Raw genomic sequence first — 25,228 nt, forward strand, 5'->3', positions numbered from 1 at the left:
TTGGGGTATAAGTTATGACCCGTCTTTCAATAAAAATTCAGTTGGTAGACTGCGCCAGTCCTGCTTTTCCATGTTTTCTGAATTATTTGACTAGCCTTCATAATTATCCAAGAGAAATGTCCGATGCCGCCCAATTAGACTCACTGCCGCAGCGTAAGCTGTTTATCTAAAATTGTAGAATGTGTAACCAACAGCTAGATTTCACGGGCCTTTCAGAAAAGTTAGTAAAATAAGCAGTCCGTCGCTGGCCGAGTGGCAGATGCGTACGCCGAGTCTCACACCTGTAGCCAACAGTGCTTCAAACGCGCAGCACTCACAGAGTGAAATCCAGCACAGAGCATTCAACCTAGGCTGTCTCCTAGCGAGAAAGTTGGAGAATAAGGCACACAAACTTGGTGTCGTAGACCATGGTTCAACCACCTCCGGCTCGACGCAATGGGCGCAAGAGGAGAAGGAGGAAGATGAGGAGGAAAGGCAGGGAGGTCAACCGGTAAAGGAACTGGTTTGCTACTCTGCACTGGGGGAGAGGGGTAGGTGGGTATAAAAGTTGTGGGTGAGAGAGGGATGGGTGATGACAGTACAGTCACACACACAGACATCTCACATCACATCATATCACGTCACAATCACATCACGTAACATAAATGGGCGGACGAAGCAAGAGATGTAAGCGCATCTGCACATGCCTGCAGAATGTAATGGAAAACAAACGCTCTAGGAGAGATGCTTCGTCGGAGCATAGCCACATGCAGACTAAAAGATAGACAAGTAGAAACCTCAACCGTGCGCAGCTTGCATCAAGAGTGCAGACATGCTCTGCGTGACTTCAAGCCTAGCCTGGCCTGGCATGCCGCGCTCCATTAATCCGCAAAATGAAGCGAACACATAAGACTGTGTTTCCCCGGCAGCCAGTTAGTCGATCCGGAGAGCACGGCGCACGAAGTCAGTCTATGCCTAGTGCTGATGAGCGTCACTGGGGGTACTGCCTTGTCGGCCTCCTTCGGTGCTTTGACAAACGTCCACTTTACGGTAATGCAGAATTGCTGATGGGTGGGCACAAGTAGCAATAAAATCAAACGACGATATGCATCCCCGTGACAGGAGGGCGACCAACACGCTGCATCGTCGCTAGGCTGAGAAGGCCGCGCAACGCGCCCCCCTCCCACCTCCCCAACGCTCTCACCGCGCGCTTATCTTCTACCCGTGCGGTGCCTGCGGCCCAGTTGCCCAGAGAGTCTATACGTCATAGACGCAAGGTGACGTCATGGCTTATATAGCTTTCTGAACGCGCAGTCTGCGTTGTGATCATGTCGATGCCAATGGGTTCGGAATATTGAACATTTCTCCAGGCGTGGCAATAAAATCAAATTAAAATATGTTCCACGCAAAGTCCGCGGATGAAACTCGCTGCAAGGTACCTCGGTTCATTCAGAAGTCGAGTCGCATCGCCATCACAGCTTCAAAATTAGGTATCTCTATTCCTTTAAAGGTGCATTTCTTGTGTCCCACCCTGTAATTATACTTCTGAAGAGCAAGCGCCCAGCGGGCTAAACGGCATGCTGGGTTTTGAGCTTTGACAACAACAACGGCTAAAAGCCGATGTGAATCGTAAACTCAGCCCCATTCAAATACATATAACACTTTTTAGTACAAATACAATTGCCAAGCATGCTTTCTCTGTTACCGTGTAATTTAGCTCTGGTGGTATGAGACTGTGGCATTCAAACGCCAAAGGGCAAAGCTTCCCTTCGTTCTCCTGAAGCAAAACAGCACCGACGCCATACGCGCTTCCATCAGTCAGCACTGTAAAGGGTCGGTCTAGGTCCGGCAGCCACAGACCAGCAGTATCGGCGATAATCGTTGACAGCGACCGGGATGATGCCTGCTCTGTGTCTATCCAGAACCAACGGGCACCTTTCCAGGAAAGCTGATGAATAGGCCTTGCCAGGTTGTCGTAGTTTGGAATGACGGGTTGGCAGAAACCCACCATGCCCAAGACTCACTGCAGGCTATTGACGTTTGTCGGGGGTGGCAGCTGTAATATGGCCTGCAGTTTCTAGTCGTCAGGCCGGACTGTGCCCTGTTCAACAACGAAACCAAACAGGTTGATTCTGCGCGAAAACAACTACACTTTGCGGGGGTTAACGGTGATGCCTGTACCCTGCATTCGTTGTAAAACAGTGGTTAAATGGATCAGATTCTCATCTAGCTTTTTGAAAACCTTACGACGGCGTCCATGTAAGCCATTGCATAGTTCAATTTCGCGCCTCCGAGCACGATATTCAGTACGCGCTGAAAGGTAGCTGGCGAGTTGCATGAATCGAAGGGCAGTCGGACAAATTCGAATAATCTCCGGTGGCAAGTGACTGCAGTTTTTGGACATCGCTGCGGTCAATCGGTATTTGCAGAGAACCCCTGCTACAGTCCAGAGTAGTGAAGAACTTTGCTAACCCAAGCATATATACACGACAGATTCGACTGACGGAAAGGGGTACGAGTCTGACTGTCGCGGCGTTCTGCCGCGAGTAGTCGACACAAAATCGTGCTGCGCGGTTTTTAAAAGCTAAAAGAACGGGTAAAGCCGAAGGGCTTTTTGAGGGTGTCACTGTACCAGTAATAGCCGCACCACCATTTCATATAGAGGGTCATCCAGAAGTCCTCGCTTGTGGACGCTCAATGGCCTCGGGTTGACACTGATCGGGCGGGCACTCTCGGTGTCGGTCCGGTGCGTCAGTACCTTAGCATTTCCAAGAGCCTCCCCGAACATGGTAGCGAAGGGCTTTAGTGCCGCTACGATTCTGGGTCTTTCCGCTGCTGACACTGTGAAAGACTGCAGGTTAGTGAGAACTCCACTTTCTGCCACGCCGACTGAGGGGGGGGGGGGTCGACTAGAACATTTGAGTGACGCTCTGTTCTCTTTGTAATGAACTTGAACGGTTCTGCTTTAATACCGTGTCGGTAGCTGCCTGAATGCAGAACAACAATGACTCCTGCTTTCGAAACGAAATTACGACCCAAAATTACCGGACAGGAGAGTTCGCGAAGTCGGAAAACGCTGCCTTATCTTCCGACCATTTGCAGTTACCGTTAGACTTGCAACAGAGGTTGCCGATGATATCTGTGGCGATGCCATACTAAGCTTTCTGTTAACCTCTCGTAACTGCAAATTCCTTGCGTTGCATGCTTGTTTGACCCCACCTCCAAAAAACAGAAACTGTGGAACCTGTGTCCAGTAGAGCGGACACTTCGATTCCTGCTATTTTGACAGCCACCAAAGGTGCATTATCAGGGCCGGCATCCTGGACGCGGACAGTAGACGGCAAATCGATTACCGTTTTGTTCTGGGGCCGCATTTCATGCTCCAAGGGGACGGCCGTCACCCCTGATACCGGGGCTGTCTGGGCCGGAGGGGACTGCAGACCTGTATACTTTTGGCAGGTTTGAAATCGCTGCGCTATTTGCGCTCATTCTACGCGTCTCCAACATTTGGCGGCGGTTATTTGAGCGCCTGCCACGCGCCAATCGATTCTGGCTCGGCGAACGGTGGCCGGCAGACCCAGGCTTAGAAGAGCTATGAGCTCATGTGTCAGTTAACGCGCCTTCTCGCGGAGCAGTGCGTAGAGTGAGTCAGTCTTTTGACAAATGTAGTCGCCTCTCTGTCTGTTGTAAATACTTTTCTGTACTTCGAGTTCTTATGTATAAAGTTAAGTTTTGTCTTCTTAATTCAAGTTGTCTTTCGCCTCTCACTGTGTAAGAGCTACATGTCGCCCACCAAATCGACGAGCACCTTGAACAGGTGCAGAAAAATTGAAGAGGAAAACGAACGAACATGACCTTTGCTGAGACCTTAGTGTCCCCTGAGAGTTTGCTAGTATTTAGCTCATATTTCACCTTGTGCTGTGTGGCCGAAAAGCACCCGGTATCTTCACTGAGCCCTATTTCCGGGGTTTCCTGTGCGGCCAGTTGCATATTTGCTGTAACGATGTTCCGCATCTGTTACTCTATAAGATTTGTTACATTGACAATTTGGCAATATGTGATTTATATCATGCCGTATTCCATACCGTTCCTTTGAAATATAATAATTTGTTAAATGCTTCCGTCTGATCGGTTTTTAGTTCACTTAAGGCTACAAAGAGGTCAGAGTGATTGTCGCTGCCAATGGAGCGAGTGATCAATACGGGATTTTAATCATTAATTTCATAGGAGACCTGCAAAAAAATTCCAACCTCTCAGGAAAACTCGGCACACTATTGTTAGGGACAACATTACAAACGAAACGTAGATCGTGTTCACACGGACCAAAATGCTTCTCGACAGTTCCGGCAGCAAAGCGGTACTTCAGCCGTGTAAGAAACAGTTTAGTACATAATCATGAAGGCTTTTAATTGTATTTGTCCCGGTACCCACTCGATATCGCGTTCACCCTGCGAAACACAACTTCGCGCGCCGACCTTTTAAACAGCCTATTACAGTGCACATGGCTACAGCTGTCGTTTAATTATTTTTAACTGTTTCTTGAGATGGTCAGCACCACTAGCGACCAATAGACCATAGCGCAGCTGTGTACATTGAATGCGCGGTCGCCTATTTCAAACCATTAAGGCGCTCGTTCAACATGTCTATTCCCTGCTGAATTATCTCGTCAAAGTATGGAAGCTCCGATTTGATTTTCTCGTAGTAGGCTTTCAGGTCAGGATACTTCTCCCTCCGAAGAGCTGGAAGCTGCGAAATAGAAAAGGCGAGAAAGTCGGTATAATAATCTGGAGAAGGAAAAATATTTCTCTGATGTAAATATGAATCTGGAAAAATATCTCTGTACACTAATTCTTGGCCGATTTCTATTATTATGCAGACCACAGCAACGGCAATCATCTTTTCGCACACTGTCAAACAAAGTTGTAAAGTCTACACTGTTATCGACTGTACTGTTTACATACTATCATACATTACGCTGTAATAAATTGCAGTTATTTTGCAGCAATACGTTTGCAGCTGGACTTCCTTAATAATGGGCAGCAACGCGGCGGCCATTGGCTTAGCATTGTATGGAAAAGAATGATTTTCCACGCATTAGGACATGGCGTATGCACGTGTAAGCACGGCCAGTATTCTTATTAGGATGTTGGCAAACCGTTAGCCGGATGTATGAAGAGTCTGATGACCATATCTTTGCCTGGGCATATGTGATTATGTGACCAATACATCCTGCAGTATTTGCTTACACAGTTACCCACTGTTCCTCCGCCCCCCCCCCCCCCTCCCCCCGAAGAACTCAAATAGTCGAGGCGAACTATATTTAAGAGCGTCTATTGTACGGTTGATGACTAGTCGATTGGCCAATTCGTCTCGCTGCAAAGTCTACCCAAAAAGGATAATGAGGATATTTTGTCGCTTTCATCTCCGACTGAACATGCTGCAAGCTAAACCTCCTCCCACCTGCACCTGCTCACAAATAAACTTGTTGGTAACTTGTTCTGCAACAGTGAATTTACTTTCGCTGGAGATAAGTCAAGAGAGTGAAGCGACGATGTCGACGCATGTGGTTTTCTAATAAAGATAACTATTGTATTAAAGAAGAGGTAAACGGTGGTTTGGATTAAAAGCTCATAGTAGCGTGGCACGAATTTATTTTTTTACTTACAACTACAGCAGGCAGCAGAGCTGCCCAATAGGAGAGGGAAAAATATTTCTTGCAATAACAACTCAGCAAACATAATTTCACGGGAACATTCAACAATAAATGGAGGTAAACAGCTTCACTGGCGCGTTGTGAGGGGGCCATATTCTGGTAAAGTTCTGTCATGGAGAAATATGGCCGTACTACTTTGGAGTGGTTCAGTCTACTGGGTCTCTCATGACGGAAAACTATAGTGTCACGTGACACACAAGACATCACATCACCTTACTTAGTGATTTGTTAGTCGCTAAGTGATACTTCGTCTTGCATCTGCTTCCCGTTACCTTTTAAAGCATCGTGTCATTGATACCGGAAGTTCTTTGGGGTTCATTGTCTCTATTAGCACCTACATTGGTTTACAAATGTCAAGACCGTGTATGCAAGTGTGAGTTCTGGCATACACTAACACGTACTCAATATTGCAACTTCGAAATTTACCTGATATTTGCGTATTCATTCGCTATAAATAGCGCTCCAGCTTCTTACGAAGACGTATTCAATTTGCGACTTGCCACGAGCTACTGATGTTTCGCTTACTTATTTCATTACGGCACATTGTTAGTCAGGCATGCAGTTAAGCGATGTCCCTTAAGTATATATATATATATATATTTAGCTGGTATACTATACAGGTTTAAGGAGACTAAACTGTCATTTTCAGCTCCTCAGATCGTGGCTAAGTCAGGTACAACGCACTGCTACGAGGCTTAATTGAAATACTTACAGTGCGGGAAAGATTAATTTTATGGGGAGTGTAACTTCGTGATATTTTTACGCGGCAAGCCGCTGAACACAGAACAGAGAACAGAGTGATGATGCTCGATGGGCGTGAGATGATGTTTAATGAAAAATGTTAGCGGGCCTAGCGCGAGCGCTCCTGACCGCGCCACTGCCCGCTTCTTTTTCCTTGCTCATCTGTAACAATATGAATGATATGAGAAAAGTTTGTTCTCGAGATAGCTACGCGAAATTGGTGCGGAGGCTAGAATTGCGCGAGAACAAGTTGTTAAACGCACTGGCTGTCATCGTTTCTTTTTATATGTTTTTTGGCTTCTAAAGACCTCTTTTCTTTAGACAGAGCGAATTTCCGAGCTTACTTTCTTTTTTTGTGCGTGTAAATGTGCAAGCAGTGTCAACAACTGGCAGTCAGCTTGTGGGGTACATTTCTGTCAAAATATGAGCAGTTATAAGTTCAAAACGACCAGCCCAAATATTGGCTCTCCTAGAGTCATGTGTATTCGGCACGTTCAGCTAGAAGAAGCTTATCATCATTATCATCACCATCATCAGCGTGACTATACCCACTGCAGGGCGAAGGCCTCTCCCATATTTCTCCAATTAACCCGGTTCTGTGCTAGCTGCATCCACTTGACTATGGCGAACTTCTTAACCTCATCCGCCCAAACAACTTTCTGCCTCCCCCTGCTACGCTTTCCTTCCCTTGGAATCCAGCTTGTTACACTGAGCGATCATCAGTTATCGGCCCTTCGCACTACATGTCCCACCGATGCCCATTTATTCTTCTTGATTTCCACTAGAAGTAACTTGAGTTATATGTCTGACTCACTCTACACGCTTCCTATCTCTTAATGTTACCCCTACCATTTTTCGTTCCATAGCCCTCTGCGTTATCCTCAACTTAAGTAGAACCCTCTTCGTTAGCCTCCACGTTTCAGCCCTATAGGTGAGTACAGGTAAGAGGCAACTTTTGCATACTTTCCTCTTGAACAATACTAGTAAGCTGCTAGTCATATTCTGCTAGTGCAAGATAGTGACAAGATATGTGATAGATATGGACAAGATAGTCAAAGTAGCCGAGGAGTTTAATACTGATCTCTACAGTAGCCAAAGTAGTCAGGTCAGTCGAACGCGACATTCGGAGGTCGTGGGTTCGACTTCCACCATCGGCGCGTTGTTTTTCCTTCCGCTTTGCATATAATGCTCTTTATTCCAATAATCAACACACCACAACATTCCCAAATGTTAACAGTATGAATAATAAAAAAAAAGTTTGCCTTGCACTCTGAGACTGTTCGCTCCTTTAAATGCTTTATTAACGAGCCCTTCATTTGCCTTTCAATTGTCTGCCTAATAGCTTGCGAGGGTCTCGGTTTTGGCAGTCTGGAAGTCGCAATGGTAGCGTAAGAGGGCTGTTGCCCAGCTGCCGCCCTACCTAATAATCACGTGCTACGTGACGCTTGCGGTATAACAGGATGTTTCACATCCGCCGCTAGGGATGAGGATGGCGCTGGTTCACGCTCACATGTTTAAAACAGTTTGTGAACATATATACCCAAGCAAGCGGAGGGGAGGACAGCCGCCGATGTAGCTTAGTTGGAAGAGCACTGAACGCGACATTCGGAGGTCGTGGGTTGGACTCCCACCATCGGCGCGTTGTTTTTCTTCCCGCTTTGCATTTAATGCTCTTTATTCCGATAATCAACACACGACAACATTCCCGTAAATGTTAAAAGAATGAACAAAAAAAAAGTTTGCCTTGCACTCTGAGGCCGTTCGCTCCTTTAATGCTCTATTAACGAGCCTCTCATTTGCCTTTCAATTATATATATATATATATATATATATATATATATATATATATATATATATATATATATATATATATATATATTGTAGGGGTGTGTTTATTCGGTGAACCCAGGTGATTCCAGCCGCTCAGGGGAGACTCGCAGCGAAGCGTCAGGCGTGGCGAAAAAGCAAGGCAGCGAACAACTTCTTCGTCCTTGAGAGCGGCAGCACGCGACGCATGTCAGTGGTTATATCGATGAAGATTACCACACTACAGTTTCCCCCCGGGCAGAGAAGGAGCCATCCTGGCGACTCATGGTGCCGAAAGGACAGACGGATCGTAGTAAGGCTTGATTCGGTCCACATGAACTATTTCGCGTCCACGGCGACGCAAGTCCGCAGATGGCGTAACCGGCTCAACTACGTAGTTCACAGGAGATGTTTTTTGAAGGACTCGGTATGGACCGTGATACCGAGCAAGAAGCTTCTTTGACAGGCCGGCGGTTGTGGCAGGAACCCAGAGCCACACCAGGGAGTTGGGCGCATATGAAGGCGCCTCACCAGTGTCACGATGGTGTTTTTGTTGCCACTGATTTTCCTTTGTAAGCGAACGAGCGAGCTGACGGCATTCTTCTGCGTACTGGGCGGCGTCCGAGAGTGGCGTCGATTCAGAAACATCAGGGCGGTAGGGAAAAAGCGCGTCCATTGTGCAGGTTGGCTCGCGCCCGTAAAGAAGAAAAAAGGGAGAAAATCCGGTGGTGGTCTGTATCGCAGTGTTGTACGCGTAGGTTACGAAGGGAAGAACATGGTCCCAGTTGGAATGAGCGTCGTTGACGTACATGGCCAGCATGTCACTCAGAGTACGGTTGAAGCGTTCTGTCAGGCCATTCGTCTGAGGGTGGTAAGAAGTAGCGGTGCGATGAATGATGCGACATTCTTTCAGTAGGGCCTCGAGAGCGTCGCACAAGAAAACGCGTCCGCGGTCACTGAGCAGTTCCTTCGGAGTCCCGTGGCGGAGAATCAAGTTGTGGAGAATGAACAAAGCAACGTCTCTTGCAGAGGCAGAGGGTAACGGTGATGTTTCAGTGTAGCGAGTCAGATGGTCTACTGCCACAATAATCCACCGGTTTCCAGCAGGAGTAGTCGGAAGAGGGCCATAGAGATCTATGCCAACGCGGTCAAACAGACGAGCAGGGCAGGGTAACGGCTGCAACGAAACAGAGGACTTCTGAGGAGTTTTTCGGCGTTGACAAGATTCGCAAGCGCGCACGAAATGTCTTACGAAGCGGTACATTCCACGCCAGTAAAATCGCAGACGTAGGCGCGTGTAGGTTTTCAATACGCCACCGTGAGCACATTGTGGGTCACCATGGTACGCAGCACAAATGTCGGCACGGAGATGACGCGGGATGACTAGAAGCCACTTCCGTCCATCAAGCAAATAATTGCGGCGATAGAGAAGACCGTCATGAATGGAGAAGTGGTGGGCTTGGCGGACGAGCGCTTTGGATGAATGACCGGGAGTAGGACTTGAGAGAAAATCCAAAAGTGCATTGATCCAGGGGTCATTCCGCTGCTCGGTAGCCATGTCGATAGTTGTAAGAGTCGACAAATCGTAGGCACAGACGTGGTCAGACGAATTATCTCTAGGCAATGGCGAGCGGGAAAGAGCATCCGCGTCCGTATGCTTTAGGCCTGATCGATAAATGACATGAATGTCAAACTCCTGGAGACGAAGAGCCCAGCGAGCAAGGCGACCGAATGGGTCTTTCAGAGAGGCAAGCCAGCACAAAGCGTGGTGATCGGTCACAACGTAAAACGGTCGACCATACACATAAGGACGAAATTTTCCGATAGCCCAAATAATGGCCAAACATTCCCTTTCTGTGACTGAATAATTAGATTCTGCCTTTGTCAATGTTCGGCTGGCGTATGCCACAACATACTCGCTGTAACCAGGCTTACGTTGGGTAAGGACGGCACCAAGCCCAATACCGCTGGCATCAGTGTGGATCTCCGTAGGCGCAGCCGGATCAAAGTGACGTAGAATGGGCGGCGAAACCAAAAGGCAGCGTAAAGTGTCGAAGGCTTTATCGCAGGCTGGAGTCCAGGCGGAAAGGTCGGAGCTGCCGGCAAGGAGCTGGGTCAGAGGAGCGATGATAGAGGCGAAGTTCAAGATGAAACGTCGAAAGTAGGAGCAGAGGCCGATAAAGCTCCGAAGCTGCTTCAGGGAGGTTGGCTTCGGGAACTCTGCAACTGCGCGAAGTTTGGTGGGGTCGGGAAGAATGCCGTCCTTAGAAACTACGTGGCCTAAAATTGTGAGTTTTCGGGCGGCAAAGTGGCACTTCTTCAAATTCAACTGAAGCCCAGCGCCGGCGAGACACGTGAGGACATCCTTTAGGCGGAGAAGGTGAGAAGAAAAGTCGGCAGAAAAAACTACGATGTCGTCCAGATAACAAAGACAGGTCTGCCACTTGAGTCCACGAAGAACAGTGTCCATCAGGCGCTCGAAAGTAGCCGGGGCATTGCAGAGGCCAAAGGGCATAACGTTGAACTCGTATAATCCATCCGGTGTTATAAAGGCAGTTTTCGAGCGGTCATTATCAGCCATCGGTACTTGCCAGTAGCCGGAGCGCAAATCCAAAGAGGAGAAATACTCGGCTCCCTGTAAACAGTCCAAGGCGTCGTCGATTCGCGGCAAAGGATAGACATCTTTGCGCGTGATTTTGTTAAGCCTACGGTAATCGACGCAAAACCGGATGGAACCATCTTTCTTGGTGACCAAAACAACCGGAGAAGCCCATGGACTGTTAGATGGCTGTATGACGCCCCGGCGAAGCATGTCGTCCACGTTGTCAGCAATGACTTGGCGCTCAGAGGCCGACACGCGATAAGGACGCTGTCGTAAAGGTGCGTTTGTACCAGTGTCGATTGCGTGCGTAACGACAGACGTGCGACCCAGAGCAGTGTGAGGAAGGTCGAAGGCAGAAGTGAAGTTCTGTAGAAGAGCAGCGAGTTGATCGCGTTGTGCGGGTGGGAGATCTGCGTCAATAGCTTGTTGAAGAAGATCGGGTGGTGTCGAAGCGGTCGCTGTATCGCAAGAGCTGAGCACATTAACGTCTAATGAAGTAGGCGTTGCAGGAAGAGTATTTACAAGCTCGGGATCAAGTTCTTCAATACGACCGAGACACTCGCCGCGTAGCAGGACGGACGGGCACGAAGATGGATTTGAGACGTACATTGCACTAAGGCCATCTTCGAACTTGAGGACAGCAAATGGAAGCAGGAGGCAGGGATGGCGTGAAGCGGCGTCGGAAGGTGTGAAGAAGACAGTCGAACTAATAACGCTTTCACAGGAGAGTGGAACGAGGGCAGCAGAAAATGGAGGAATGTCTGTGTCACTGGCGACGAGGAGTTTTGCAGGCCGGGTAGGGACGTCACACAAGACGGTATCACAAAGAGGTAAAAAGGAAACTTCCGCGCGGGCGCAGTCAATAACGGCATGATGAGCGGAAAGGAAATCGTAGCCCAGGATGATGTCGTGTGAGCAGTGAGCCAGTACAATAAACTCGATGGTGTATAAGACGTCTTCGATGAGAACACGGGCCGTGCACGCTGCTGAGGGATGAATGCGCTGGGATGAAGCGGTGCGAAGCGAAAAGTCGGGTAGTGCGGTGGTCACCTTGCGAAGACGACGGCAAAGAGATTCACTGATGACGGATACGGCAGCGCCCGTGTCAACAAGAGCGAGTATTGCGACACCGTCGACGAACACTTGTATTACGTTTGCGGGAGAAGACGGAGGACTTGAAGAGTTCGAACCAAGCGCAGTTCTTGCCCCGGGAACTGCGACTGTTAGTTTCCCTCAACAGCGCCGGTAGAACGTCGGGGAAGCGGTGATGGTGAACGGCGACGAGGGGAAGATGATCGGCGAGAGGTATACGTTTGATTGTCCCGAGGAACGAACTCGGAACCGGGTTGAGTTCTCGGCGAGGGCTGGTCGGCGTCGTACGTGTAGTTCCAGGGGTCAGGGCAAGAAGGTGGAAGGCGTTGGCGGCAAAGACGGGCTACATGGCCCGGCAGCCCACAAGAGTAGCAAATTGGCCGGTTGTCTGCGGTGCGCCAAGGGTTCGTAGGGCGTTGGCGTACCCTTGGAATACGGACATGGAACGCCGACCCAGGCGATGGTGAAGGATGGTTGGAAGGGGCGGCCTGGTAGGAAACAGGTGCGGTTGGCATTAGCGGCCTGGCCGCAACTTGGGCGTACGTTAGTGGTGCCGTTACTTGCGGTGGCACGGGGCTGGTCGGAAGCACTGGGCTGGGCGAGAGCACGGAACTGGGCGAAAGGACATCAGCGATATGGTCTTGCACGGCACGCCGTATGGTAGGGGCCAAAGACGGAGCCATGTCAGGAACAAGGCGACCAGTGTCTTGTAATTGAGGGACCAGGGATAGCTGGCGGGCGACCTCTTCGCGAACGAAGGCTTTTATCTGTTGAATCAAAGGGCTGTCCTCAGATGAAGTAGAACCACCCAGTGCTAGTGTAGAAATGGTGTCGTCTCTAAAACCGGACCGCCGGGTAGAAGCGCGCTGCTTTCGAAGCTCGTCGTAGCTCTGGCAAAGTTTAATCACTTCACTGACGGAGGCAGGATTTTTCAGCCAGAGCATCTGACACGCGTCCTCGGAGATACCTTTCAAGATGTGTCCGATCTTAGCCGCTTCGGACATTACTGGGTCGACACGTTTGCACAGGTCAACGATGTCCTCTATGTAACTTGTGAATGACTCTTCGGCATGCTGTGTGCGCTCACGCAAGCGTTGTTCTGCTCGGAGTTTGCGAACTGCAGGACGGCCAAACACTTCCGAAAAATTCTTCTTAAATGCAGACCAAGATGGCAGGTCTGCCTCATGGTTGCGAAACCAGAGGTTCGCCACGTCGGTCAGGTAAAAGATTACGTTACCTAGTTTAATAGTGTCGTCCCATCTGTTATAACTGCTGACACGTTCATACGCCGACAACCAGTCGTCGACGTCTTGGTCAGCCGTGCCACTGAAGAGGCATGGATCACGCTGCCGTAGAACGCCAGAACACAGTACCGTGGTTGGTAGGGGCGCCGATGTCGAGGTGGTCTCGTCTGGCATGGTGGAAGCAGTGGTCAACGTGCGGCTTCTAAGTTCCAGGGTGAATGGGAACGTACCCAGCACCTCCACCAATTGTAGGGGTGTGTTTATTCGGTGAACCCAGGTGATTCCAGCCGCTCAGGGGAGACTCGCAGCGAAGCGTCAGGCGTGGCGAAAAAGCAAGGCAGCGAACAACTTCTTCGTCCTTGAGAGCGGCAGCACGCGACGCATGTCAGTGGTTATATCGATGAAGATTACCACACTACAATATATATATATATATATATATATATATATATATATATATATATATATATATATATATATATTGTTAAGGTTTATTTACAAAGTGGTTCTGCCCGTTAGCCTGATGTGCTAACCAAGATATAGTGAGCTTCCTCTTTCACTTCTATTCCGGAGAGACTCTTTTTGCACTTCCTTGTTCTCTCCTGTTCGCATGCCTGACATTTCCCCCTTCGCAGACGAAGCCCATGGGCTGTCACAGTCCCGAGCGAGAGTGGCAGTGCTTCATTCTTGCGACATGAACTACCTGTGTTTTCAGAGAGGGGCGACCTTGGGAACATTGGCGAGACACGACGTAATTCAACTCATTGATGCGTTTGAGCACAATAAATGGGCCTGTGTAGTGCGACAACAGCTTCTGGGACAAACCGCGCTTGCGGAGAGGTGTCCAGAGCCACACTAAGTCGCCGGGAAGGTAGGAGACATCCTGATGCCGATGATCATAGCGCTGCTTAGAGCGGTCCTGCGAGGCCAGAGTGCGTAATCGTGCGACCCGACGAGCCTCTTCAGCGCGGCTGAGGGTGCTCGAAACAGACGGCTCGGTGTCGAGAGAGAACGGCAAAATGGTGTCAAGAAAACATCGAGGCGGATGGGCGTAGAGGAGGAAAAATGGACTATAAGAAGTAGTCTCATGCTTCGAGGTGTTATAGGCGTAAGCAATGAAAGAAATCACGTCATCCCAGTTCTTGTGCCGCGAGTCAACATACATCGCAAGCATGTTCGTAAGTGTCCGGTTTGTACGTTCGACGAGGCCATTTGTCTGGGGATGGTACGGCGTAGAGTGACGCAACTGGCCAGTACAATAGCGCAGAAGCTGCTCCACAACATCTGCCGTAAACTGGCGGCCTCGGTCACTGACACTTACACGAGGAGGCCCATGACGGAGGACGACAGCGTGGAGAAGAAAGAACGAGACGTCAGCAGCGGTGGCGGAAGGGATGGCGGCAGTTTCACAGTAACGCGTGAGATAATCAACGCATACGATGACCCAGCGATTGCCTCTGGACGAGCGGGGAAACGGGCCTATGAGGTCAACACCCACTTGCTCATATGGTGTAGTCGGTGGTGTCACCGGATGTAAGTGGCCCGGCGGAGAAGTCGTGAGGAGCTTGAACCGCTGGCACTGCACGCAGGAGTTCACGTAACGCTGAGTCGTTCGACGCATATTTGGCCAGTAGAAATGTTCCTTAATGCGCGTAAGAGTCCTGACAAACCCCAAGTGCCCAGCTGTAACGTCATCGTGCATAGATTGTAGAACAGAGGAGTAGAGGCTAGCCGTAACGACTAGCAGAAAGCGTGCACTGCCAGACGAGTAATTTTTTCGATACAGCAAACCATCGCGAATGCAGAAAGGGTTCGCAGATGCCGAATCACGAGCTTTTTCAAAAAGTGATTCCAAGTCTTGATCTTTTCGTTGTTCTCGCTGGAAAGTGGCAAGATCCGGAAATTGTACGGAAACGGCGGCAAGATAGTCGCCAAACTTGTCATCGCAGAGGGTAGTTGCGAGAGGCAGCCGCGAGAGGCAGTCAGCGTCAGCGTGTTGGCGGCCACCTTTGTAAGACACTGTAAAATTGAACTCCTGAAGGCGTAATGCCCAGCGGGCCAGCCGACCGCAGGGGTCACGTAGATTCACCAACCAGCAAAGCGAATGATGATCGGTGATGACTGTAAAGGAACGTGCACAGCACCCACGCCGATGCCACTTGCGTCAGTGTGGAGTTCAGTGGGAGCTGTCGGGCTGAAATGACGCAGTATGGGCCGCGAGGTAAGAAGAACCTTGAGCTGGCGAAACGCAGAATCACATTCAGGAGTCCATTTGAAAGGAATATTTTTCTGCAAGAGGCATGTGAGGGGGTAGGCTACGTCAGCAAACTTAGGGATAAAGCGTCGAAAGTAAGAGCAAAGTCCCAGGAAGCTCCTGAGTTCTTCCACAGACTTGGGCTCTTTGACGCAGCTGACAGCTTCAATCTTCTGTGGGTCAGGCCTAACACCGTCTTTGTCAACCAAATGCCCAAGCACAACGATCTGGCGTTCACCGAAGCGGCACTTCTTAGAGTTCAGCACGACACTCGCTTTCTCCATGCAGTTAAGGACTACACCTAAACGGCTGTTATGCTCGGCGAAGGTCCTCCCGAAAATCACTACGTCATCTAGGTAACACATGCAAATTTTCCACTTCAGTCCATGCAAAAAAGTGTCCATAAATCTTTCAAAGGTAGCCGGAGCGTTGCATAGGCCGAAAGGCATCACGTTAAATTCATATAGCCCATCGGGAGTCACGAATGCCGTCTTCTCCTTGTCTTTCGGATGCATCGGTATCTGCCAGTATCTGGACCGTAAATTAAGAGATGAAAAGTAGGAAGCTGAATGGAGGCAGTCAATGGCATCATCAACACGTGGGAGCGGGTACACATCCTTCTTGGTGGCAGTATTGAGGCGGCGATAGTCGACACAAAATCGTCAGGTGCCATCTTTCTTTTTCACGAGAATCACAGGGGCGGCCCATGGGCTAGATGATTCCTGAATGATTCCTCTTTGCATCATATCACGGACCTGTTCGTCAATTATCTTACGTTTAGAAGGTGAAACACGGTATGGTGTCTGTCTAATTGGGTGTGCAGATCCAGTGTCGATCATGTGATGGGTGCGGGAAGGCGGAATCGGTGGTGGCTGATCTCGAGCAAAGTCGAACACGTCCGCATGTTTCATAAGAACCGCCATCAATATTCGGCGGTCGTTGGTGGGTAGCGATTTATTTATCATAGACTTAAAATGGGAATTAGCATGATCAAGACGTCTTGTTGAACGAGCAACGCCGTCACTGAACGCGGCGATGTGCATAGAAAGGCGTTCTTCAAAGTCTGCGAGTTTCAAACCGCGCGGTAATACGGCAGGTTCATTGATATGGTTGACAGTCCAAAGCGTGGCACGGCCCTCGTTAACGCTGCGGGGCACCAACACACTCTTTTTGGCACCGGAAAGGGAAGCGGGTTCCACCAGAGCGTCGAAGGCATTGGGAACCGCACCCGAAGACACAACTGGGACGAAGATGGCGGACATCGCCGGAACGACGGTATCCTCGAAGACAGAAAACACTTGGACTGCCCGCGGCGATTCTTCTATAAGGGCCGATCGAAGGCTGGGGCTTATTGATATCTCGCCACTGTTGAAGTCGAGAGTTGCGCCACACTGCTGTAAAAAGTCAACTCCTAGAATAAAGTCGTGCGTAGAGCGAGGGAGCACCGTAAATTCAGTTCTAAACTCGTGTCCAGCCATCGCTACATTTACATAAAAAATACCAAGCGGAAGCAACGATTCTCCCCCTACACCTCGAAATATGACAGTTCCATCCCAGCCAAACATAATTTTGCGGCCGAGACGGTTCTTAAAATCTAAGCTCATCACGGAAACTGTAGCACCCGTATCCACTAAGGCCATAACACAAACACCATCCACTCACACTTCCAAGCGGTTCTTCAGCATAACGAACGGTAGAGGAATTGGCAATATCGATGACCTGGCGACCGCACCTCCATCGGCCGCACACGCTAGTTTCCCGGTGGCGGAGAAGAACGGCGGGGAGAAGGCAATTGTCGGGAGCGGCGGGCAGGAGGAGTCAGGCTGCGATCAGAAACTGGGGAGTCGCTGCGTGGTGGTACGTAGCGGTAGGAGCCCGAAGGAGGGGGATATGTCGGGTCACGGACTTCTGGACTCACGGTAGAACGGCGATTCCACCATTGGCGCTGTTAGCGTGGTGGCGGGTTCCGGCGACGGCAGAATCTGGATATGTGGCCAAGCATACCACAGCGGTAACAGACGGGTGGTTCACGAGCACGGTCCAAATAATAGTCCTCGGTAACAGGATCGAACCGATCAGCAAAGTCCAGCCGCTGGGGTTGTTGCGGAGGAGGTGGCGCCCTGTAGTGGGTACGAGCTGGGGGAGCAGGGCCATATGAGTCGTTTCGGTGGTCACGGACGGGAGGAGGAGCGGTAGGACGCCAAGAAGAGCGCTGGATGGGAGCTGCCTGCAAGGAGCAGCTATCATAGGGGATTGCACTGCGGTTCACATCTTGATGGCGGGAGAGCTCATCACGGACAATTTGGCGAATCATGTCGGCCAAATGCAGAGGCTCATGTGAATCCACGCTTGCAACAGTGGTCACGTTAGGCAGACGGCCGAATTTCGGGGTTATGCGACGCAGCTTTAAAGTTTCGAACGTACGATAGTGCTTGATCACGGCCGTGAGAGAATCTAAGTCTTTTTGTAATTAAAGTTATATACGTCCACCGCGATGCCCTTTAAGAGGTGGCCAACTCTGTCTTGATCACACATGCTCGGATTCACCGCTTTGCAGAGTTTTAGGACCTCTTCTATGTACATTGTGCATGTTTCACCAGGCCCTTGGGCTCGCTGGAATAAAGTCTGCTCAGCGCATTTCCGTTTTGCCGCGGTATCCCCGAAACAATTTCGAATCTTCTCTTCAGAACGCTCCCAGCTCGTTAAGGACGATTCATGGTTCTCAAACCATGTCAGGGCTGTGGAGTCCAAGAAAAAAACATTTGCCAGCATTACAGTGGCATCCCAGCGATTGCACTTGCTCACCCGCTGGTAATTGGTGAGCCAGTCGTCCACGTCTTCGCCAGCCTTGCCAGAAAAGGTCCGCGGCTCACGGTAATGCTGCCATGCGGGTGCCGCTGGACCTGGCTGCCGTGCATCGCCATCTTGAATCATTGTGGGTGTCAAAGGGGAGAGCCCAGCGAGTCGTCGGCTCGAACGAGGTAGAGAGGAATCCGTGGTGATCTTTCAGCACCTTCCACCACACTGTTAAGGTTTATTTACAAAGTGGTTCTGCCCGTTAGGCTGATGTGCTAACCAAGATATAGTGAGCTTCCTCTTCTTTCACTTCTATTCCGGAGAGCCTCTTTTTGCACTTCCTTGTTCGCGTCTGTTCGCATGCCTGATAATATATATATATATATATATATATATATATATATATATATATATGGAGAAGAGGAAGAAGTGCACGAGGAACATTCCAGGTGTGTTGGACCTGACTGTGTTCGCTGTCGCTGTGCTCGCCGCTACTCTGCCCAGTCCTGCTAATCGAGTCCTGCTGATCTGCTCAATAAACACCCATCTTATATTTGGTGGAGCTGCCAGTTAAGATCTATCCTCTCGCCCTGGAACTCCGCAGCCGCACATTACCATCTCCTGCGATGCCTGAGGACGTTAACTACCAAGCCGTACAAGTTGGCTCGGCCATCATCTGTCCCGGCTCCCTCCGCCAGCGAGACCCTGTCACCTTCAGCGGCACTGACGACCATGACGACGAGTACTGGCTCACATCCTATGAGCGAGTGAGCGCTTATAACAAATGGGATGCGGAAACGAAGTTAAGCAACGTGATTTTCTATCTTACCGGCGTAGCAAATTTATGGTTTCCGAACCATGAAGCAATTCCATCATGGTTCGTGTTCAAAGCCAGCTTCTCTGAAGTTTTAGGCCGTCCGGCTGTGAAGAAACTCCGCACTGAACAGCGCTTGCGTGCGCGGTCTCAGCAGGTTGGCGAGAATTTCACGAGTTATATCGAAGACGTCGTCGACTTGTGGAAGCGCGTGAACGCACATATGTCAGAGACCGACAAGATCAAGCACATTCGGCAAGGCATTGATGATGACGCGTTCGAGATGCTGACTGCTCGAGATATCCGCACCGTCTCAAAAGTGGGCATAAGATTGGGATGGTGCGCATTTGGCAAGCACTCGCAGATTATGACTAGCAGCTTACCGGTATCGCTCAAGAGGAAAGTATACAACAGTTGCATCTTGCCTGTACTCACCTATAGGGCTGAAACGTGGAGGCTAACCAAGAGAGTTCTACTTAAGTTGAGGACAACGCAGAGGGCTATGGAACGAAAAATGGTAGGGGTAACATTAAGAGATAGAAAGCGTGCAGAGTTGGTCAGAGAAATAACTCAAGTTACCGACATTCTAGTGGAAATTAAGAAGAAGAAATGGACATGGGCAGGACATGTAGTGCGAAGAGAGGATAACCGATGGTCGCTGAGGGTAACAAACTGGATTCCAAGGGAAGGAAAGCGTAGCAGGGGGCGACAGAAAGTTAGGTGGGCGGATGAGATTAAGAAGTTCGCAGGGGTCAAGTGGATGCAGCTAGCACAGAACCGGGTTAAGTGGAGAAATATGGGAGAGGCCTTCGCCCTGCAGTGGGTATAATCAGGCTGATGATGATGATGATGATGACTGTGTCGAAGTTATGATGAACTGCGCAAACAAAGGGCCATAACTCGCGCGAACACCATGCACTCTGAGTCGCTTGCTGGCCTGACAGATGCAGCTGAACATTCTGCGCTGCTGACACAAATCAAGAGCTTCATTCGGGAAGAAGTTGCTCGACAGCTCTTTCTTATGTCCTGCCATGAAGAACCTTCCTTACATTTAGCTCGCAGTTCGTGCCAGATTATTTAAGAACAAGTAGCTGAATCTCGTCCTGCAGCCCCTCAATCCATGCCTGTCGCAGCCCCGTTTACATATACCGCTGTTGCTGCCCGACCACCACCTACATATGCTCCGTCGCAACCTGCCTACGTTCAGTCGCTTCTCGGTCCTGCTCGAGAACCTGCGCAGTTTATTTGACCGGCTCCAAGACCGCGCAATCCCTGGCGCACGACAGATAACCGGCCAATTCGTAAATTTGCGGGCTGGCAGGACATATTTCTCGTTATTGTCGAAACCGTCTCCCAGTGCCGGCACCACCTACTGATGGTTCTGGGTGCTAGTTTTTGACGCCTCAGTATTCCGCGCCTGCTGAGCCTCAAGCCAGCCGTCATTTCTCCCCAGACCGCTCAGCCAGGTCCGACCGCCGTTCACCGTCACCGCGACGCCGCTCTATCTTTCCGATGCGACGTCGATAGAACGCTTCACGTGAAGAAAACTAGAGGCCGCAGTTCCTGAGGCGAGAACTGCGACCCCGTCGAACTTCCCAAGTTCCCTTCTGTCGCCGGCCAACCTTAGTGAAGTTTTCGTCGAGGGCGTTGCTGTCATGGCGGTAATTGACACTGGTGCTGCGATTTCGGTTATGGACGCAGAGCTATGTAGCTCTTTAAAGAAAGTGAAGACGCCAATTGCGGGACTTTCGTTCCGAACGGCCAGTGCTCAGCATATCAAGCCATTAACAGCTTGCACCGCTCCAGTAGTTATCCCTAACTGCCTTTATACTATTGAGTTCGTTGTGCTGCCAAGTTGCTCACACGCTGTAATTTTAGGCTGGAATTTCCTGTCGCGTCACGCTGCTATTATCGATTGTTCTAGACTTTGCCCGATGCCTTACCAGACGCTGATCCACGAAATTCCTGTGCTAAAGCCCTCGTCGCCGAAGATATCGACCTTCCTCCCTGCGCTTCTGTGCTTGTTCGTGTCACTTGTGCCTCTGTTAGCGATGAGACCGTTCTCTTCACACCAGCTCATACTTTCCTGCGCCGCAAGTGCCTTCCATTGCCCTACGCTGTGCTCGCTAATTCCACTGGCCTTTCCATGTTATGGGTCTCTAACCCATTTAACTCCCCACTGCTTTGCGCAATGGTGAATGCATCTGCAGTATCCAGCCAATCGCACCAATTCTGATCTCTGAGGAACCTGACGACGCGTCGCACTCTGCCGTGACTGCGCTCAGCCCCCATTCACCTGCGCCCGCACCCCCCTCTACAGACTTGTTCCTCCGCTCCATCGACGCCGATCTTCCTCCTGCGCAGCGCACTCAGCTTTTGAACCTAATACATCAATTTCGCTCCGCTTTCGACTGTCATCAAAGTTCTTTGGGTCAGACTTCTACAGTCACTCAACGCATTGACACCGGCACCCACGCACCACTGCGACAGCGCCCCTATCGTGTTTCTCCAACCGAACGCCAGGCTATTGAAGAGCAAGTCGACCTATTGATACAGAAAGGCGTGATTAAGCCCTCAAGCAGCCCTTGTGCGTCACCTGTTGTCCGCGTAAAAAAGAAAGATGGTTCTATCCGCTTCTGTGTCGATTATCGCCGCATGAATAAGATTACGCGAAAGGACGTCTACCCTGTCCCACGCATCGACGACGCTCTCGATTGTTTGTGAGGCACCGAGCTCTTTTCTTCCCTGGATTTACGTTCCGGGTACTGGCAAGTTGCCCTGGAAGCGGCTGATCGCCCCAAAACTGCCTTTGTAACTCTCGACGGCTTGTAAGAATTTACTGTTATGCCATTTGGTCTTTGTAATGCTGCGGCAACATTTGAGCTGATGATGGACACCATTTTGCGTGACCTAAAGTGGAAGACGTGCCTCTGCTATCTTCACGACCTTGTCGTCTTTTCTCCTGACTTTGACACACACCTCTACCGTCTGAAGCACGTTTTGACCTGCCTATCTGATGCCGGACTGCAGCTGAATTCGAAAAAAATGTCGTTTTGCCGCCCGCCAGCTCACCATTCTTGGCCACGTTGCCTCCAAAGACGGTGTATCTCCAGATCCTGCCAAACTTCGTGCCGCAGCAGCCTTTACCAAACCGACTTCCATCAAAGATCTACGTAGCTTCCTCGGGCTGTGCTCTTACTTTCGCCGCTTTATTAGAAATTTTGCTTCAATTGCTGCTCCCTCGACAGAGTTTCTGTCAGGCAGTTCCGACCTTTCGTCGTGGTCGCCAACGTGCAACGATGCCTTCAATGCTTTACGCCGCATACTCACGACACCGCCTGTCTTACGTCACTTCGACCACACAGCGCTTACTGAGGTCCACATGGATGCCAGTGGTATTGGTCCTGGCGCTGTGCTCGCTCAGCGCAAATCAGGTTATACTGAATACGTGGTCGTCTATGCTAGCCGAACACTCACGAAGGCTGAATCTAATTAATTTGTCACTGAGAAAAGAGTGCTTAGCGATTATTTGGGCTCTTACTAAATTCCACTATTATCTCTATGGCCGCTTTTTTGACGTAGTGACGGACCACCATGCGCTTTGCTGGCTTTCCCGTCCTGGCAGACTGGCAAGATGGGCTTTTTGCCTTCGGGAATATGATGTTCGCGTTGTTTACCGCTCCGGCCGCAAGCATCACAACGCCGATGCACTTTCCCGCTGCCCCCTTACAGCTGAGGTCGCCGACAATTCCCCACCATCGCTTCACATCAATGACATGCCGTCAGGGCAGCGGCAAGATCCTTGGATATATTCTCTCCTCGAATTTATTTCCAATCCTACAGCTGCTTCTACATCGCGTGCTCTCCGCCGCCATGCTTCCCACTTCACCATTCGTGGTAACCTCTACCGCCGCAACTACTGCGCAGATGGCCGCAAGTGGTTGCTAGTTATTCCCCGGCAGCTATGTTCGCAAATCGGCGACTATTTCCACGCTGACCCACAATCTGGTCACACGGGCGTCTTCAAGACATACACTCGTCTCCGGCTGCGTTACTACTGGCGGGGCATGTACACCTTCGTACTCGAGTACGTTCGCTCATGCCTCACCTGTCAATGTCGAAAGCTATCTCCTCAACGTTCCGCTGGAGAGTTGCTGCCGTTACCCAACCTACCACGCCCTTTCGACCGCGTCGGCATTGATTTGTACGGGCCGCTTCCCTACACTGCAGCCGGTAACCGTTGGGCTATCGTAGCCGTTGATCATCTGACGAGGTATGCAGAAACCGCCGCACTTCCATCTGCTACAGCGTCAGAAGTCGCTTGTTTCATTTTGCAGTGATTTGTTCTTCGCCACGGCGCACCTCGAGAGCTGCTCAGGGACAGAGGACACGTTTTCTTGAGTGACGTTGTGAAAGACTTGCTCACCAAGTGCAACATTATTTATAGAACCACCTCCGCCTATCATCCCCAGACTAATGGCCTCACTGAGCGTTTCAATCGTACCCTTGGCGACATGCGCTCTATGTACGTCTCCTCCAACCACTCAACCTGGGACTTCGTCCTTCCGTATGTCACTTACGCTTACAATACCGCAACACAGTCTACAACTGGCTTCTTTCCTTTTTTTCTCCTCTACGGCCGTCACCCCTCTGCTACAATCGACACCATACTCCCGCATCGGCCAGACATATCAGAGTATACTCCTGCTTCTCACGCAGCCCAGCATGCGGAAGACTGTCGACAAATCGCCCGCGAATTCACGGCTAACACCCAGTGCCGCCATCAATCCAACCATGACAACCAACACTCGACACCGGACTTCTCGTCTGGCGCTCTTGTGTAGCTGTGGATACCTTCCAATGCTCCTGGACTGTCTTCAAAATTTCTTGTTAAATATCATGGCCCATACCGAGTTCTGGAGCGCACCTCTCCGGTTAAATATGTGGTTTAACCTCTTACGCCGTCTCATGATCTACGCCGGCGCGGACTCGAGATTGTTCACGTCCAGCGCCTTAAACCCTATTGCGACACTGCCGTCTTGCTCACGCCGTAATTCACCAGGATTTCTCCTTGTCGTCCCGCGGGTAATTGTGAAGAGGAAGAAGTGCACGAGGAACATTCCAGGCAGTGACATCGTGATCACTGCGCGTGTTGGACCTGATGGTGTTTGCTGTCGCTGTGCTCGCCGCTGATCTGCCCAGTCCTGCTGATCTGCTCAATAAATCCCCATCTTACAATATATATATATATATATATATATATATATATATATATATATATATATATATATATATATATATATATATATATATATATATATATATATATATATATATATATATAGGCAGTCATTATTCTGCTTGTAGCTTACGGGGGTCTCGGCTCTGCCAGTCTTGAGGCCATAGGTAGCGTAAGAGGGTTCTAGCACAGCTTTCGCCCTCTCTCTTGATCACGTTCTACGTGACGCTGGCGGTAACACAGGACGTTCCACGTCCGCCGCTATGGTTGAGGTTGGCGGTGGTGAACACTCAAGGTTCGTACACAGACAACATTAATACCTAAGAGTTAAATATCAGGTTCCTTTCTTCTTCTTCTTTCTTCAAATTTTCATTCCTCTCCCGATTAACCTGGACCGGAATTCACTCCAATTGCAGAATACATAATTTATTTACACTATATATACACATTGCAGCACAACTTCACTTCAGTCAGGGTGCGGCCTCTCGTCACGGCACCCGAAACGAGTCTCCCGTTTGCCGCGTCGCTCGGATTCCTCGAAGCTTCTCCCCCTCTCCGGGTTCTGCTCTTCCCCCGTCGTCCGGCGTCAGCGTAGCAGCCGTTGCAAACTCTCCTCCGAATTCCTGGAAAAAAAAACTCGCAGGCACGGCTGGAGGTGGTTGAGGGAGGATCGGGTGTCCTCTCGGGAGCGACGCTTTTCTTCAGCCGACATCGCTGGCCGTCCGTGCGGCGCCAGCCCGCAGACTTCCTCCCAAGTTCGGGTCTTTCACCGGGAGGCGTCATCCACGGCCGCTTCGCTTGCACACACGCACGAACATACACACAAACGCCAACACACATACGTCGGAGTCTTCCTATTCGTTCGTTCTTTCTGCCCACGGTCAGGGCGCGCGCACTTAACACCAAGATAGTAGCAGGGGGGACAGCGGCCGATGTAGCTCAGTTGGA

The 25,228-nt window shown here is 50.2% G+C and overlaps 1 protein-coding gene across 1 annotated transcript in view; it reads right to left on the minus strand.

The window, feature by feature from the left end:
• Positions 1-4,369: 4,369 nt before the first annotated feature.
• Positions 4,370-25,228, minus strand: part of LOC146200458 (glutathione S-transferase 1-1-like) — a 74,470-nt gene continuing 53,611 nt past the window's right edge. The window contains exon 5 of the mRNA XM_084595523.1: positions 4,370-4,725. Within this exon, the coding sequence (XP_084451649.1) occupies positions 4,588-4,725 (138 nt within the window). The 3' untranslated portion in view covers positions 4,370-4,587. The remainder of the gene's footprint in view (positions 4,726-25,228) is intronic.

Source organism: Amblyomma maculatum, chromosome 2, assembly GCF_055883805.1.
Source record: "Amblyomma maculatum isolate TAMU_Amacu chromosome 2, ASM5588380v1, whole genome shotgun sequence".
Taxonomy (NCBI): Eukaryota; Metazoa; Arthropoda; class Arachnida; order Ixodida; family Ixodidae; genus Amblyomma; species Amblyomma maculatum.